Genomic DNA, 17,871 nt, shown 5'->3' with positions numbered 1-17,871 from the left:
CTCGTTTCTCTGAAGTCAGAGAAAGATCAGATTATTTGTGGAATGTTTTTATTTGATCCGGTGACATATTTTTCAGCATAATATTTTATATTACGAGAAATCGACATCCGCGTTCTGAACATGAAAAATATTCATATTCAATGGTTTCATGTTACGATAATTTAGGGCATTGCGCTGAACAAATTTGAGATAGTTGAGCTGCTGCTCAGCACGCTGAAACCCGGATGGTGAAAATGAATGGAGACGCATGACTGGAAAGGGTGGCTTTTGCTGTGTCTTTCCTTTTACGTCAGCGAGCGAAGAACTACTTCCTCCTTCCCTTCTCCCCCGCCCCCCTCTCTCATCATTCTCAGATCTCTCCCTCCCTCCCCCTCCCTCCTTCCCTTCCTCTCTCTGAATCCTGCCCACCTCGCCGTCCTCGCATTCCACCGCTCCCCCTCGCGGATCTGACAGCTCCTTCGTCGCCGTCGTTCTTGCCTCACCTCGTCCGCTGTCCTGGAAGCTGCTGCTGGGTCACCCGTGGCTGGACTCGACCCCCGCCGCCTCCGGGGGGTGGGTTCGCCGGATGGTTATCGCCTCCTGATCCATCCGGACCCCCGGATCCGCCACAAAGGCACCGCCTTTGTGGGTTCTCCGCGCCCATGCAGGAGGGTTTGGCGCGTCGGCGGTGAGGCAGGGCTCTGGTTTAGTTATTGCGTTGGACTAGTCCGGAGATGCTTCGTGGGGCGGGGCACGGGGGCGGCGATGCGCGGAGGCGGGCACTGCGCTCGTCGCGGCGGCGGCTGCCAGGGTGGATCTGGTGGCTTCTCGGGATCTTCCTCCTCGTTGGGCTCATGCTCTTCGTCCTGCACCACAACCAGAAGGAGCAGTTCCGGCCGCCCGTCGTGGTGAGTGCCGCAAACCTGGTCTTGTGTAGCTTTCAGATTGCTTAATTCTGCGAGATCTTCCGAAAGATCAACGCTTTACTGTTGTTGCTGAAGAATTGTGGACAAATTAAGTGTCTTTATGCTTTTGTCACCTACTTCTGTTACGTGGGTCTCGATTAGCTCAACAATTTGTGATCTTTTAAGTGTACGCGATAATGCTCATGTTTTCATGTTGTAGACGTGTATTTACACGAACTGAATGTTATCTATGTTTGTAGAGAACGAAGTTTCGACATTAGTGTGCGAGTATGGCTGGGTGGTAGGCTCTTGAGTTTCAGAGTACAATTTTGGCCCTAGATCTTTATTGCCATATTTCAGTATTGGATCCTTTGAAGGTTAGTATGTCGAGTCATGCACTCTGCCATTTTATGGAAATCTTAGTTGCCACATACTATTTCGTTGATGGTAGAAAGTGTTTTTGGTTAATCATGATTGGTTGTTACAAATGGCAAACATGGTATGTGATTTTAGGAGTTGGTGTGGCATGATAGATAGTCTGTCCCTGTACTTTTTTTGGTGATCTGTTCAAGTACTTAGGTAGGGTGTCGTTCTCACAAGGTGGTTTCACATCCTCCCTGTTCATAACAAATACTATCCACATACTAGGAAGATGAGTGCTTTCTTCTCATCTAGGGTGGACATGTAATGGAGAAGATCTAATCCGTTTTATACGTCAATATTCAGTACTATGTGTGATGTCGTACTTTGATAATTTCAAGTGATTATTCAGGGCCTTCTTGTTGTATCTGAACACTCCCAAAAGTATGGCATTTGGCAGTCATGAACTCATCATTCATAATTTTCTTTTTATTTTTCCTTTGGCATCAAGCATCTTCCAGTATCCTAACTTGTAATATTTGAATTGCACGAATTTGAATCGCTTCGGTGAATTTCGTATGATAGCAATAAGTCCTACCTGTGATACCTGCTTAATGAGCTTTTTGGAACTGCACAATTGAGATTGAAGATGCCAAAGAGAGATCAGATGAAATCATTAATAGAATAGAATACTGCCGAGGTATATGAGACCATTGTTGATTTTAGCTTATGGTATAGGCTTTCTTTCTGGTAAAGGCTTTGTGTTATGTTTTATATAATTAAATTGATAATCAGAATATGGATTCCCATGGCAGAACGATTAAGTGCTACTGGAAACCAAGAAAATTCATTTGTTGTTATAGCTATCGAGTCTGTAGTTATTTTTAGCTTCAACGAAATTTTAAATTCTATTGCACTGCCAAAATGTCTAGTGGTAACTTGACTATCCAGGGGGTATTGTAAGGTGATCGTTGTAAGGAAGATTTTTATGTTTAGCCTCTTATTATGACTTGATGCATGATAATCATAACTTAGAAATCAGTTTTTTTATGACACACGAAGAGAAAATTGAATCCTGGGCATGAATGTGCTGGTCATTCTATGACTTTATTGTAGGAAAGGGTACTGTATCCTCTGCAGTGGCACATGGATAAATGGGAAGTGTCGTGAATGGTCTGTGCTATTGGCAATAAAGAATTAGCTTAGATAGCTTCATCAATCACTTTAGGACCATCCCATGGTAGATCTAATCATCTCATCATCTGAAGGGGTATTGAGGATTGTGGCCCTGAAAGAGACATACTGATATAAATCCTATGCCAGTTTGAATCTTGAATTTCTCTAGATTGATGTTATGAACCAATCTACTAGAAGTTCCAATCATTTATTTCTTTTAACATCTGCCTGTTTATGTTATTATCTTTAGAACTACATGTTGTCATCATATGAAAAAAGGAGATAATATCAATTCCTATTATTCTGTTTATAGAAAAATATTTTTGCATTCAAAGGTGAGGTTTTAACACCATATCTGATGGAATGTCCAGAATTGGCCATATCATAGTTCACAAGCAAACAAGCTCTGCGTATCCATATATATAAGCCATATTTTCAAACAGTAGTTCCTCAGGTGGTTCACACTCACTGTAAATGAAACGAAGACCAGAAATTTTTGCGGGTGCTATTGGGAGCTTTTCCTTGTGCCTTGGCGCAGTGGTAAAGCTGCTGCCTTGTGACCATGAGGTCACGGGTTCAAGTCCTGGAAACAGCCTCTTGCAGAAGTGCAGGGAAAGGGGCTGCGTACAAAAGACCCAAGTGGTCGGACCCTTCCCCTGACCCTGCGCAAGCGGGAGCTACGTGCACTGGGGCTGCCCTTTTTTATTATTATTGGAAGCTTTTCCTTACAATTACTTGAATAGTTCAATAGAAGAAAACACCCAGCACTTGATTGTTGTCAAAGGTTTGCAAGCCTATATATGGTTAATTTTGGATTAATTTATATTCTACTTCAGAAATGGCAGCATCACATGAAGTTAGACTTTTCTTCACTGGAAAGTGATGCTGTGATGTTGGAGGAAATATCATTTTAAAATAATAACCTCAACAGTTGGGTTGACCGGTTCACTTGCTTTAAGAAGTATAGTACTGATGCTATTAGAATGGACCACTGTAAAATTAAAAATGTTAAGGTTTTCACATCTAATGGACTGTAGTTCAAAGAGTGAGGTTTTTTCCTTCATTTTCTCTTCTTGTATACAATCTTGATTGGCTGCTTCTGCTGTAAGCAAAAGTAACTGTTCCATTTATGAAAAAATTGCCCCTGTGCATGTTCTCATGTTTTTCTTTTGATTTATTTCAGGATGATGGTTCAGTGATCGAGGAAGTCCCTCGCGAGAAGGTGAATTTCTCAGAAGAGCTTTTGAGCAGCACATCATTTGCTCGCCAATTAGCGAATCAGATGACTCTAGCAAAGGCATATGTCATCCTTGCAAAAGAGCATGGTAATCTTCAGCTTGCATGGGAGCTTAGTTCGCAGATAAGGAATTGTCAAAGATTGCTATCTGAAGGGGCAGTTAGTGGAAGAGCAATCACTAAAGATGAAGCCCATCCTATAATAAGCCGGCTAGCACGGTTAATATACAAGGCTCAGGACTCTCACTATGATATCAGCACAACAATAGTGACATTGAAGAACCATGTCCAGGCATTAGAAGAGCGTGCAAAGGCAGCAATTGTTCAGAGTGCCGAGTTTGGCCAGTTAGCAGCAGAATCCTTCCCCAAAAATCTGCACTGTTTAACTGTGAAACTGACAGAAGAGTGGCTTCGGAACCCGAAGCTTAGGAGTCGCTCAGAGGAGAGCCGGAATTCCACACGATTGGTGGATAATAATCTGTATCATTTCTGTATATTCTCTGATAATGTGCTGGCCACTTCAGTTGTTGTCAATTCTACAGTCTCCAATGCAAATCATCCTCAACAGCTTGTGTTTCATGTGGTCACTGACAGAATCCATTTTGGTGCAATGTCAACTTGGTTCCTCATAAATGACTTCAAAGGTTGTACTGTTGAAGTCCGCTGCATAGATGAGTTCTCGTGGTTGAATTCTTCTTCATCTCCTCTTGTCAGGCAGCTCTCTGAGGTGGAAACTCAGGGTTACTATTACTCAGCTGGTTCCAAGAATCCTGAAAGAGAAATAAAATTCCATAATCCGAAGTTTGTTTCTCTACTGAACCATTTACGGTTCTACATTCCTCAGATACTTCCCAACTTGGAGAAGGTGGTGTTTCTTGATGATGATGTTGTGGTGCAAAAGGATCTGACTCATCTGTTCTCCATAGAGTTGCATGGCAATGTCATTGGAGCTGTGGAAACTTGTTTAGAGTCGTTTCATCGGTATCACAAGTATCTAAATTTTTCGCACCCTACCATCAGCTCCAAGATTGATCCACATACTTGTGGATGGGCTTTTGGAATGAACATTTTTGACTTGATAGCTTGGAGGAAGGCAAACGCAACATCAATGTATCATTATTGGCAAGAGCAAAATTCTGATCTATTGCTCTGGAGAACAGGAACTCTTCCTGCAGGTCTTTTGACATTTTACGGCCTGATGGAGCCCCTAGACCGCAGATGGCATGTTTTGGGTCTTGGGTATGATGTAGACATAGATGATCGTTTGATTGAGAGTGCTGCTGTTGTGCATTATAATGGGAACATGAAACCCTGGCTGAAGCTGGCAATTCGCCGTTACAAGTATATATGGGAGCGGTATGTGAATATCTCACACCCGTATGTTAGAGAGTGTATGTTGCATTAGAAAGTCTGCAAATCTCTGTATGTTCTTGCATGGCATTGAAGCTGTATGCTTCAGTTTCTTCACACGAGGCTGCTATTGAGCACCTTATGTGAGGGAAAGTTTCAGAGGTAGAATATATACTCAAGGGACAGCATCAAAGAAGTCCAACTGTTAAGTTTTCTTTTTGGGTTGGGGGAAGATTCATTTTGGGATGAAAATAATTCCTTTGCAGAGTTTACATACAATTTGGACTGGAAATTTTAGCAGTCTAACCAGATACATCTGGATAGATATTGTAAAAGAGATACAGTTGGATCAATGGGCAATTTTTTTTTTGAGATTTAGGAAATGCAAATTGTGAGCTCAACTGTGCAGGGTCAGCGGTGTTGCATTCTTTTGGTAGTATCTTGTTTTATACTGGCGAAGAAGGTTCTGCCTCCCTCCTTGTATAAGTAGCTGTTTTAATTTGTGCTCGTTCGTACAGTATGAACTCAGTTGAACCTGAGAAAGGATTCTGAAATCATATTTGATGTGCTTAAGTCGAGTTGCTGATAATGTATCGCTGACACTGGTAGCTGTTTTAATTTCACTAGGGCACTAAGCCAAACTAGCTTTCATGTTTGAAACCCTGAATTGCTTCCTTTCCGTCCTGACCGCTGCAAGTGCAACATTTTGTTTCATTTGTTGTTTATGGAAAGTTCGATTCATAATCTGGGCCTTAAGTTGAAACGGCCTGGGGATTATCGTGGTGAATGTCTTTCATCTAGGCATGTAATTCGAGTTCAACAGAAGCGAACCGTGGAGGCTGGAGAGGAATGAGCTTAATCTGTGTGGTCTGGGGAGTCAGCTCTATAAACATGTACTGAATACTGATAGCTTCCTTTTTCAGCTTGAGTTCTTTCTTCCTGGTTTATATAGAGCTAGAAATTGGGAACGGCAATTCTGGCTGGGAAGATAGGATGATGGATTTAACAGCCTTTTCAATGAGGTCCCATTTCATGATTCCAGGGGGGGGGGGGGGGGGGGGGGGGGGGGGGGGGGGGGGGGGGGGGGGGGGGGGGGGGGGGGGGTGGGGGGGGGGGGGGGGGGGGGGGGGGGGGGGGGCGCACTTCTGGCCTATTATTTTAGTTTGTCCTCAAGCCATCTTGATTTCACCTTTTTCTTTGAGCGTTTGTTGGCCTATTCCTTTTTGATTCCTCAGCCCGCTCTTGTCTCTTGAGAACTTATCATCTTCTATGTTCGGTCCTATATGTTCCAGTACACCCATAGCTGATGCCCAAATCCACAGCTGAAATGAAAGATTGGGTATGAAATCAGCTACTTGGATTTGGGTATGAATTTGGGTGAGGATGTTGATACCAGCGACAGGCACCGATGCATGCAGAGTCATGAAATGAAAGATTGGTCAGGGGAAGTGCATGTAGGTAGATCCAGATCTGGTCGGCAGCTTAAAGCGAGCGAGTACTAGTTGAAAAAGGCTTCACTTTTCATGTGCCGTCTGCAATGCTTGCGTGCTTCATGATCAAGACGTCTCATGTGTTTCCGCAACACAGGATTGCATCTCCGTACCTGGGAACGGCTAAATGTGTCTCCATGTTTGTTGCCATGCAACTGCCATGAACGGTATTGTCTGTCTCCAAGCCCGTTCAACGGGCCATTTTTTTATGAACTTCCGAAACCCTATCATATTTTCTGACTAATAGGAGGTTTCGTGTTGAACCTGGCATCCTTAATAACCAGTACAGCACAAATCCTGACATGTCGAATGGATTACGGTTTGGAAAACGGCTCTAGGAATCGTAATGATGATAAAGGGAAGGGGTAGTCAAGAGATTATATATATATATATATATATATATATATATATATATATATATATATATATATACTGGCCATCACCATTCTTGTATCATAAGCATTTTCAACATAATAATATCTGGTTAGAAATTAGAAATCATGTTTGCCATCACAGATATCCGATTCCGAACTACTGAACCAATGCAAAGCAATGGACATTCAAACTACATATATAATGCTGCTACTACCTGATTGTACTCAAACACTATACATATGCAACATGAAGGTTGTCCTTGGTGTTTGCCCAAGTCCAACTGCTGCTAGCTTTGCTTGAACAAGGCCAGCTATTGGACAACCACTAGTCCGTACGTCCTGGCTATCCAATAGATTACCAACTGGAAAAGGACTTAACAATAATAAGGAATCTAAATTCGGGTCAATGGTTAGTCAAGAGGTTGGCACTGCCTGCCTCTTGCAGTCTTGCTGCTAAAAGCTATCTTAGTCACCACTCACCAATCACCATATTGTGGCTCACTTTACATCATGTTGACCATTACTAGCTACATAGCAGCAATCAGAAATAATATGCTGACCGGCCGTGTTATATGGAAGCATATTTGCATTTCAACTCTCTCTCTCTCTCTCTCTCTCTCTCTCTCTCTCTACAAAGGAAACATGCACTGGTACAGAACCGAGCTTTACTCCCGGTGGGGAACCCCCTCTAGTCCCGGTTCCCCACCCGGGAGCAAGCATCCGGGACTAAAGGGGGGGTCCTTTAGTCCCGGGTCAGGAACCGGGACTAAAGGAGGACCTTTAGTCCCGGTGGGTAACACCAACCGGGACTAAAGGTGCCTCCTGACATGCCACGATGGCCGGCACCTTTAGTCCCGGTTGGTAATACGAACCGGGACTAAAGGTTTTTTTCTTTTTTCTTTTCTTTTCATTTTTTTGTTTTCTTTTCAAAATAGGTTTTCGAAGTCGTATTGTACGCTGCTAATTATACATTTATACGCGCATATAGTATGTTTCGGTTCAAGCACAATGAACGTATTAAATCACACAATTCAAGCATAGAAATATATATATATATATATATATATATATATATATATATATATATATATATATATATATATATATATATATATATATATATATATATATATATGCATGCATGCATCATATATATATTTACATGCATGCATGCATATGTGTATTTTACATTATATTATTTCATGTGCATATATTACAAAAGATTGCATTATAGTTGTTGTGACATAACAAGTTTCTTCTCATCCTCTAGCTTGGCTTCAATGGCAGTGTTGGGTCGAAGTAGAACTCGCCCTTGGAATCGATGACCTGCTCATTAAAAAATCCGGCTATAGACTCTTGAATTGCTTTGATTTGGTCTTGCCGTATGACCTTTTCCTCCAACCATCGAGTCTACATGTTTGAATTAAAGGAAAATAAATTAATATATGTACATATATATATATATATATAAAGATATAGTAACACAATCAATAATAATAATTAAATGAATATATAGTGTATTTTTAACGTACTTTGAGTCTCTCTGTAGGAGTTCTTTGGGAGAGCACCTTGATAAACTTGCAAACATAGTAACCACAGTAATTGTTCCCCTGTTCCTGCCTCAGACACCACTTTACGAGAAAAAGATTTGTCATCCAATCTGGTGATCCGGTGAAAGCTATATGTTTAATTAATAAAGATGATGCGATTCAGGGGACTTACTTTCAATGGGATTACATTCAGTGGCGCTTTGCATTTTTCCATGTGTTGCTTCTCAATAAAGGTTTTCCAAACACTGCCCAATAAAAAATTTGCCACGTCATCAGATATAGTTAATCATCATGTTTGTGTGTATATATAGTTGCTAGAGATCCAAAAATTACCTCTGGATAATATCTATCATATCTTGGTAGTCTTGTTGTGGTTTTCTCATCGAGTCATAGATTATCAAGTGACTTTTCACCAGATCGATGTCCATCAATATCCAGTGATTGCTGCATGTGTTTATAGGATATAACGCATAACACTCATTAATTAACTAGAATCAACATATGAGCCATTAAGGCTATGATCGACATGATTAACACTCACTTGAAGTTATAGGGAAAGAGTATATCCTTCTTGTGGCGTTGGTTCACTAAGAAGTTCATGAGGTTACTCTCTGACTCAGACTTCCAATTAGTCATTGGAGTAATTGGGTCTTTGAATACTATATGGGGATCAACAAAACCAATTTCATTGCAGCCTTCCTTTCTGAGCTCTGTCATTGTAAATCTGCATATATATAGTACTTGTTAGGATAATTTATATGCATATACACACATATGATGAGTTTAATAATAGATCGAAAGAATTATTACTTACAGGCAATAGCAGCTAATGATAACTTTGTCCAGAGAGGTCAGGTGGCATAGTTGATGAAATTCTGCAAAGTCAACATACATAACATCATCGCCACGGAACCAATGTTCGTCTCTAATTCTGACACCAACGCAGAAGTCTCCACTGGTAGACGCCTGCATATACCACTTGTTTAGCAGGTACATTTGCGTCCCCAGATCAGATAAGGCTTGAGGGTTGTATAGACTCTGGCCTAGTACAAATTTTTTCTTCCAAATATCAACCTCCGCCGCACTCTCAATGTTTCCATCACCAAACATCTGGTAAAGGTCGAGACCAGTCTCATCAAGAAATTCACCAAGGTGATCCAAATCGACATCCGGAGGTATGTTTGCCTGATGCATTAATCCTAAATTCGAACCATATTCATTACCAACAACTAGCGGGGGGATTGATTGGTGCGCTTGTTGTCCGAGTTGGGCAACTCCTTTCCCTGCCCGCTTCTTTTTCTGTGCCGCCTCAATTGACTTGGTGAGAGTGCGGTCATAGTCTGATAACGTTGATTTGGACGGCTTACGAGATTCCCGCTGTTGATGCTGGTAAGAAGTCACCTTTTTTCTTAAAATATCCGGAGCTACGAAGAAGTACGGTTTCTCTGGGTTTCTCCTTGCTTCTTGATTCATTTTAAGTTTGTCATAGAATCTAGACATGTCTTTTTTATATGCATCAGTTCCTTCTTCCTTCTCTTCAGATATTATTTTGGGAATAGCCCTTGGTTTCACGGTGGCTTTCTTTGCAGGCGGGGACTGGTTCTTCGTTTGAGGGGCTGGCCTCTTGCTAGGCTTCTTGGTAGGCGGGGGCGGGGGAGGCGTTGGAGACCTCCTTGGAGGTGTTGGCAGCGGCGTTGGAGACCTCCTTGGAGGTGGCGGCTGCGGCGTTGGAGACCTCCTTGGAGAGGGTGTGGATGCAGCCTCGTCTTCCAACACAATGTCATCGTACAGAGCACTATGATGATCTGGCGATTGAACAATTAGATTTAGGTTGGGGGAGGATCTGCTACAAAAAAAGGAATAACATATTATTATGAGCAGATTGTTAATTATTTAAGCCAATACAAATTAATGATGTAGTGTTTTTATCCGCACGTACCTATGGTGAGGTAGTTTAGGAGGAGGTGGAGCCGACATCCCTGGAATGATGATGTAGCGCTTGCGCCATAGAATGAATGTCTTCTCCGCTTCTCCTAGAGTCTTCTCGCCATCACCTCCAGGAATGTCAAGAGGCAAATCACTAAAACCTTTTTCAGCTTTATCTACCGAGATGGTGGCATATCCTTCTTGGATTATATTCCCATGAATCCTTGGTGTCTTGGTTCGGTCGATAGGATTAACAAGACCGATAGCCACCTTGATTGTGGAATTCTCCTTCGGAATGTGTAGCTCACACGTTGTACAAGGTTCAGTGACGTCATCCACAGGGAAGCGCAGTCCTGTGTCCCCTTGATTTGGTATCTCCGTGGAAGCGCAGCTGCTTTTCAACTGAACAGATTGGCTAATGTTGATTCCTGGCTCTGATGCCTGCTTGCTTGCACTCACTGCTATTTGCACTTGCCTTTTGATTTCCTCTTAATGCAACTGGAAGTAATTGCGTCATGAGAACGTGACAGTCATGGGACTTTAAGTTACAGAATTTCTTCTCTGGCACATTTATAATACCCTTTATATTCGAGGAGAATCCAGATGGTACCTTGATGTTGTTTAAGCATTCAAACATGATTTCCTTCTCCTCTTTGCTTAGAGTGTAGCTAGCAGGACATAAGTAATGGCGTCCATCATCTATCTTCTCTGGATGCAGGTTGTCTCTTTCTCTCAAACAACGCAGGTCCTGTCGTGCTTCAAATGTGTCCTTAGGCTTTCCATACACACCCATAAAGCCTAGCAGGTTCACACAAAGATTCTTCGTCAGGTGCATCACGTCGATCGAGCTACGGACCTCCAGGACTTGCCAATAGGGTAGGTCCCAAAATATGGACTTTTTCTTCCACATGGGTGCGTGACCGTTAGCGTCTTTCGGAATAGGTTGGCTTCCATGTCCTTTTCCAAAGACGACTTTCACATCATTGACCATATCGAGTACATCCTCACCGGTTCGGTTGCGAGGCTTGGTCAGGTGGTCTGTTTTCCCTTTAAAATGCTTACCTTTCTTTCTTACGGGGTGATTTGCAGGAAGAAATCGACGATGGCCAAGGTACACGACCTTTCGACATTTTTTCAAGAATACACCTCTAATATCACCGAAGCAGTGTGTGCATGCATTATATCCCTTGTTTGACTGTCCTGAAAGATTACTTAGAGCAGGCCAATCATTGATTGTTACGAACAACAATGCTCGCAGATCAAAGTGTTCCTGTTTGTACTCATCCCACACACGTACACCTTCTTTATTCCACAAAATGAGAAGTTCATCAATAAGTGGTCTCAGGTACACATCGATGTCATTGCCAGGTTGCTTCGGGCCTTGGATTAGCACAGGCATCATAATGAACTTCCGCTTCATGCATAACCAAGGAGGAATGTTGTAGATACTTAGAGTAACAGGCCAAGTGCTATGACTACTATTCTGCTCTCCAAAAGGATTGATACCATCTGTACTTAAAGCAAACCTTAAGTTTCTTGCGTCATTCGCAAACTCCGGGAATTCTCTGTCGATTGCTCTCCACTGGGACCCATCAGCAGGGTGTCTCAACATATTGTCTACCTTACGGTCTTCTTTGTGCCATCGTAACAATTTTGCATGTTCTTTGTTTCTGAACAGACGTTTCAAGCGTGGTATTATAGGAGCATACCACATAACCTTGGCAGGGATTTTCTTACGTGGACGTTCGCCCTCAACATCACCAGGGTCATCTCGCCTGATCTTATACCGCGACGCATGGCATACCGGGCATGCATCCAATTTCTCGTACTCTTTGCCATGGTATAGGATGCAGTCATTAGGACATGCATGTATCTTCTCTATTTCTAGCCCCATAGGACAGACAACTTGTTTTGCTTCGTAGGTAGTGGTGGGCAATTCATTGTACTTCGGAAGCATCTTCTTTTGGATTTTTAGTAACTCTCCAAATCCCTTGTCAGATACACCATTCTTTGTCTTCCATTGCAGCAATTCTAGTGTGGTTCCCAACTTTTTCTGCCCTGCATCACAAGTTGGGTACAACAATTTCTTGTGATCTTCTAGCATCCGCTCGAACTTGATCTTCTCCTTTTCACTTTCACATTCTCTTTGTGCATCACGAATGACCTGACAAAGATCATCAGCCGGCTCATCTTCTGCGGCTACCTCTTCTTCAGCTTCTCCCATTGCAGTATCATTGAAGCACGCACCATCAGGAATAATATCATTGTCGTCCCATTGTTCTTCTTCATCTTCTTCCATTACAACACCGGTTTCTCCGTGCTTTGTCCAACAAATATAGTTTGGCATGAAACCCGACTTGAACAAGTGTGAATGAAGAGTCCTTGAGCAAGGATATTCCACCGTATTCTTACATATGGCACATGGGCAGCACATGAAACCGTCGCGTTTGTTTGTCTCGGCCGCACGTAATAAAGAATGCACGCCGTCAATGAACTCTTGTGAGCGGCGATCAGCATTATACATCCAATGACGGCTCATCTGCATTACATGACATAAATATCATATTAAAACCTAGATCATAATTAATTATTTATACAACATGCGTGCCACCACAAAAGATACAAATTTATGAAAACATCGCTACAATGTAGACAATCCCAACTACCACTAAAAGAACTAAAGCTAAAATACATTTCAGGAGCACAAGGATTTCACGACCAATCTCAACTAAAACAGACAGATCCCCCGATTGTGCAACATCTTTGGGCTTCTTCGGCTGGATCACTGCCTCATTAGCCGCCGTATCTGCCTGTTGTGCAAGATATTTTTGCACGAGTTCAACATACTCTTCCTCCCAGTAGAAGCCTGAACATCGTCCACTGCCATCCCACTGAAATTAAAACAAAAAATTAGAACTTTAATCACAACCATCATGAAAATAGGTATAAACTAACCATAATCATTAAATACGATAAAATAACTCACATTGCGATCCGGACACTTGTAGAAGATACGATCCTTGTTGGGACCCTCCTTCTTCACTCGGTACTCCATCACAATCTTCGTCTCATCACGACACTTGCCGCATGGAATGAGAGGAAGGCCCGGCCTAAGTCGTTTTGGAAACCCATGAGAGGCCGAGGACCCGGAAGCAGTTGCCATCTACTCTCTATACTCATTTTTTAATACACTATAAATTTCTTCTTTTATAAACAAATAAAATTAACAAACTATAAAATTATCTAGATCTCTAAACAATGATATTTTTAATGGTCATTGTGTTCTCGTCTTTTACTGCGGCAGGTAAGTAATTCATATGATATTTCCGCAAATTAACAGAAGAATGGGAATGTACACACATAACAGACTACTACGACGATATCGGGACGTGTGAATAAATAACCATCCGTACTAGTTGACCTTGCTTACGTGATTATCTCGGCGAGCATTTCTCCACCGGACAGCACCGTACTTGGTCAAGGAAGAGCTCCGATTCTATGAGGAAGGGAACACGGTCTCCCACGACCGTTGTCGCTCTCCCTCGTAGAATCAAAGCTCCTCCTTGATGTCCGTTACCGCTCGACAGAGAACATGCTTGCCGAGCTGAACACGGTCCGCAAGTTCAACTAGTACGGATTTTCTATAATTTTCTAACTATTTTCTAAGTTTTTATTTATATATACTACGTTTAGGTACGGTGATTGACAGACTACTACGACGATATCGGAACATGTGAATAAATAACCATCCGTACTAGTTGACCTTGCTTACGTGATCAGCTCGGCGAGGATTTCTCCACCGGACGGCACCGTACTTGGTCAAGGAAGAGCTCCGATTCTACGAGGAAGGGAACACGGTCTTCCACGACCGTTATCGCTCTCCCTCGTAGAATCAAAGCTCCTCCTTGACGTCCGTTACCGCTCGGCAGAGAACATCCTCGCCGACCTGAACACGGTCCGCAAGTTCAACTAGTAAGGATTTGCTATAATTTTCTAACTATTTTCTAACTTTATATTTATATATACTTTAACCTTCTTTCATGTAAATATGCAAGCTTAAAGTGATTTTGAGCTCAAATTGCTTACAAATGAAAAAAAAAACCACAATAAAGAACCATAAATATATATAGTGAATAAAATGGCATAAGAAAATGGTAAAAAATGAGAGTATGAGATTGGTAACCTTTACAACTGAAGAATCGACGGAGGAATCGAAGAATGGATGGAGGAACAATGGAGGGAGGGAGGAAGCAAGAACACTACTGCAGTGAGCTTCAAAATGTGCTGAGCTCGGGCTCGGGGAGGAAGGAGGAGACGGCCGATTTATAAAGGGAGAACATTTAGTCCCGGTTGATAGATCCAACCGGGACTAAAGGTAACTTTCCAACCCCGGGCGCAGCCACGGCCCGGGAGTATACCTTTACTCCCGGTTGGAGCCACCAACCGGGAGTAAAAGTATACCTTTAGTCCCGGTTGGTGGCTCCAACCGGGACTAAAGGTCCCTGCCACCTCTGTCTGGCGCAGTATCCGTTGGGCAGGGACCTTTAGTCCCGGTTGGATCCACCAACCAGGACTAAAGGTATTTCTAGTCCCGGGGGCAAAAAATTCCGGGACTAGAGTCCATTTTGACCGAGGATCAAAGGTCTGTTCTCTACTAGTGATGCATGCATATAGACATAATAGTATATAGTAGAGAGGTTGGATAGAAGAACCAGGAAGCTTCCAATGAGTCACAAGCCACAAGATGTATCTGTATAGCCTTGTTTCATCGCTATCGGCGCCTCTGCTGTTACGAACCACCAGTTGCAACGATTGCAGTTAGAGTTAGGTGTGGGGGTATTACTGGCACAATTCAAGGCTGCTGTCTGTCGACAAGTGCATCTCAACCGTGGCTTACACAGTTGCCAACAAACATGTCACTGAGCTACATAGTAGGAACATAGAGACAGCAAAATATGCACGTAACAGAGGTGGCGAGAAAAACTGTCGAAAATGGGTCGACGACTTTCGCAGGGATTCAAATGCCAGGGGGACAATTTCTCCTTTCACTAGTCTTTATTATTTACATAAATCTCGTACACTTTTTTACTACTCCATCTGTTCTAAATTATAAGATGGTTTGTCTTTTCTAAATATATTATTTTTAATATATGTAGACATAATATATATCTAAATATATAGCAAAAGCTATATATCTAGAAAAGTCAAAACGTCTCATAATTTAGAACGAATGGAGTACATTTTTTTATGTTATTCTACGTGCTTCTACACTGTTTTGTTGAGAAGAGAAGATATTCCATTTATTTTGTGAATTTTTTTTTATCCACAATATCATCTCTAGTGTTTTTTCCTCCTCAAAAATGTTTTCACCCTGACTAACTTCACTGCACTTATTCTTAAAATTATTCTCAGAGTTGATGATCCGAATTTTTGTTGAGACGTCGTTCTCAGATGATAGCAGCCGCCTTCTCCTCCTTTTTTTGTTTATCCCCACGTGGACAATGAAGTCCGATTCAACACCAGCAGCCTCGTGTTGGTTGCATCCATGGAATTCAGCATCTGTTTCCTGTCCATGTCCAATGCAATATACATACACACGCCATTGTTTCAATACCCTAGGTCGCCTAGCTAGATAGCGGATCCTTGGACGACCACTGGCATTATTATTCCATGAAATGCTGCCAACTAGGGATGAGTTAGGTGGTGTTTGGTTTCCTGGACTAAATTTTAGTCCATGTCACATCGAACGTTTGGATGCTATTTAGGAGAACTAAATATGAGTTAATTATAAAACTAATTACACAGATGGAGACTAATTTACGAGACGAATTTATTAAGCCTAATTAATCCGCTATTAGCATATATTTACTGTAGCACAACATTGTCAAATCATGGACTAATTAGGCTTAAAAAATTCGTCTCGCAAATTAGCCACAATCTGTGCAATTAGTTATTTTTTTCGTCTATATTTAATACTTCATGCATGTGTCGAACATCTGATGGGACATGGACTAAAATTTTCCTGCAGGAACCAAACACCCTCTTAAGCACAGCACTGCTTCATGGCCTAGCTACTCTAGCTCTGCAAGCTGTACTTCTTTTTGGATGTTGATGGGGATGGTTTCAAATGGACAAAATTAGTGTTTGGGCAATGTAATTCCCCAGTAAACAATAGATTCCCAACGAGACAAGAAGTTCTGATTTGCCGCTGGCTAGAGAGTTAGAGACGCCCGGACAAAAACTGGGTTCAGAAAACAAATAGTTTCGCTGCTGGGAGAATGTCCAGGAGCATCCTTCCTTTTGCACATACTGATCTCCTGCCAGCAATGAAATTGACGTGTGCAACGGTGACATATAATGGTCATTGCCAAATTTACTATATTACAAATAGTGAGCTAATGATTTTGTCGGTAGAACCTAAGCAAACTGAACCTAGCTAGAAGTCACTTAACTTTAAACAAGAGACAGATCCTCGCTCATTCTTGCCATTGGCGGCGTCGCCGGAGAGGAGTTTCCTGCTACTGCCATGAGAAGTATCACTATTTTTTAGTAAATGTCAGCAAGCATCCGCGCGTCGTAGTAGTAGCTCTATAGTTGATGATTGTGCCTTTTTCCAGGAAATGCTAGAAACAGGTTCATAAAATGCCTCTTCCACCATTGGTAACTAAAGGCATGCATGGCCTGAAAAGGTTCGTAAAATGCTTCTTCCACTTCCACGTGGATGCTCAATTATCGTCGCCACTACTTGGTGCCCAATTAATAGGAAACTTTTGCGTTCTAATCATGCTCCTTTTAGTGTGTTAGCATCCAACCATTTAGCCGATGGATGGAACAAACTTTTTTCATAAAAAAAGGTGGCCACAAGCCCACAATGGTGCCAATGCCAAACTGGTAGTCTATACTAGGAGGAGATGAGGAGATAGTATACTGAAGAGTAAAGGTATGGATTCCAAATTTTCAATACCACATATCTAGAAACACAGCTATATATGTGGTGTGGGGGAGCATGCATAGCCCTATGACTGTGCCACATGTGCCTAGCTAGTCCCAACAGAAAGGGATTATTGGTGGGCTTGCATTGTGGCAAAAGAGATGGACACTGTGAAGCTGTGATCATCTTACATAAGTCAATAAGTGCAGTGGTACAGGAGTTATGGGAGACACATATTGCTGCCCCCTGAACCCTGAACCTGATTGATAGATAGATAGATAGATAGATAGGAGTAGGCTCCAACTCCAACCTGTTGGGTTGGAATCCACATGGTTTCAGCAGCTGCTGCCGTCCCTAGAGATGGATGCATGCCCACCAATCCCTTTCTGGTTAAGCTCCTCCGCTCACTAGACTTCCCCACGGCATGAAAAGACCGGCTCTTCCCTTGCATGCATGGCAGAAGAAAAAAGATGTCACGTGACATGATGTATAACCTTTAGACTGAATGAATGAACATACATGGCAGACTACATATATTTCGGAAAGGCGAACGCGTGGCAGAGGCCGAAAGGGCCCCTGCTGCTGCACTATAGC

The 17,871-nt window shown here is 42.3% G+C and overlaps 1 protein-coding gene across 1 annotated transcript; it reads left to right on the top strand.

Annotated features, from left to right (window-relative positions):
• Positions 1-356: 356 nt before the first annotated feature.
• On the top strand, positions 357-5,555 carry LOC136495651 (hexosyltransferase GAUT11-like). Its single transcript, XM_066491530.1, has 2 exons — positions 357-887; positions 3,604-5,555. Exons 1-2 carry the CDS (start codon positions 714-716, stop codon positions 5,059-5,061), a joined length of 1,632 nt encoding a protein of 543 aa, XP_066347627.1. The 5' UTR covers positions 357-713; the 3' UTR covers positions 5,062-5,555.
• Positions 5,556-17,871: the final 12,316 nt, after the last annotated feature.

Source organism: Miscanthus floridulus, chromosome 1 (genome assembly GCF_019320115.1).
Source record: "Miscanthus floridulus cultivar M001 chromosome 1, ASM1932011v1, whole genome shotgun sequence".
Taxonomy (NCBI): domain Eukaryota; kingdom Viridiplantae; phylum Streptophyta; class Magnoliopsida; order Poales; family Poaceae; genus Miscanthus; species Miscanthus floridulus.
This window is presented reverse-complemented; position numbering and strand designations above follow the sequence as displayed.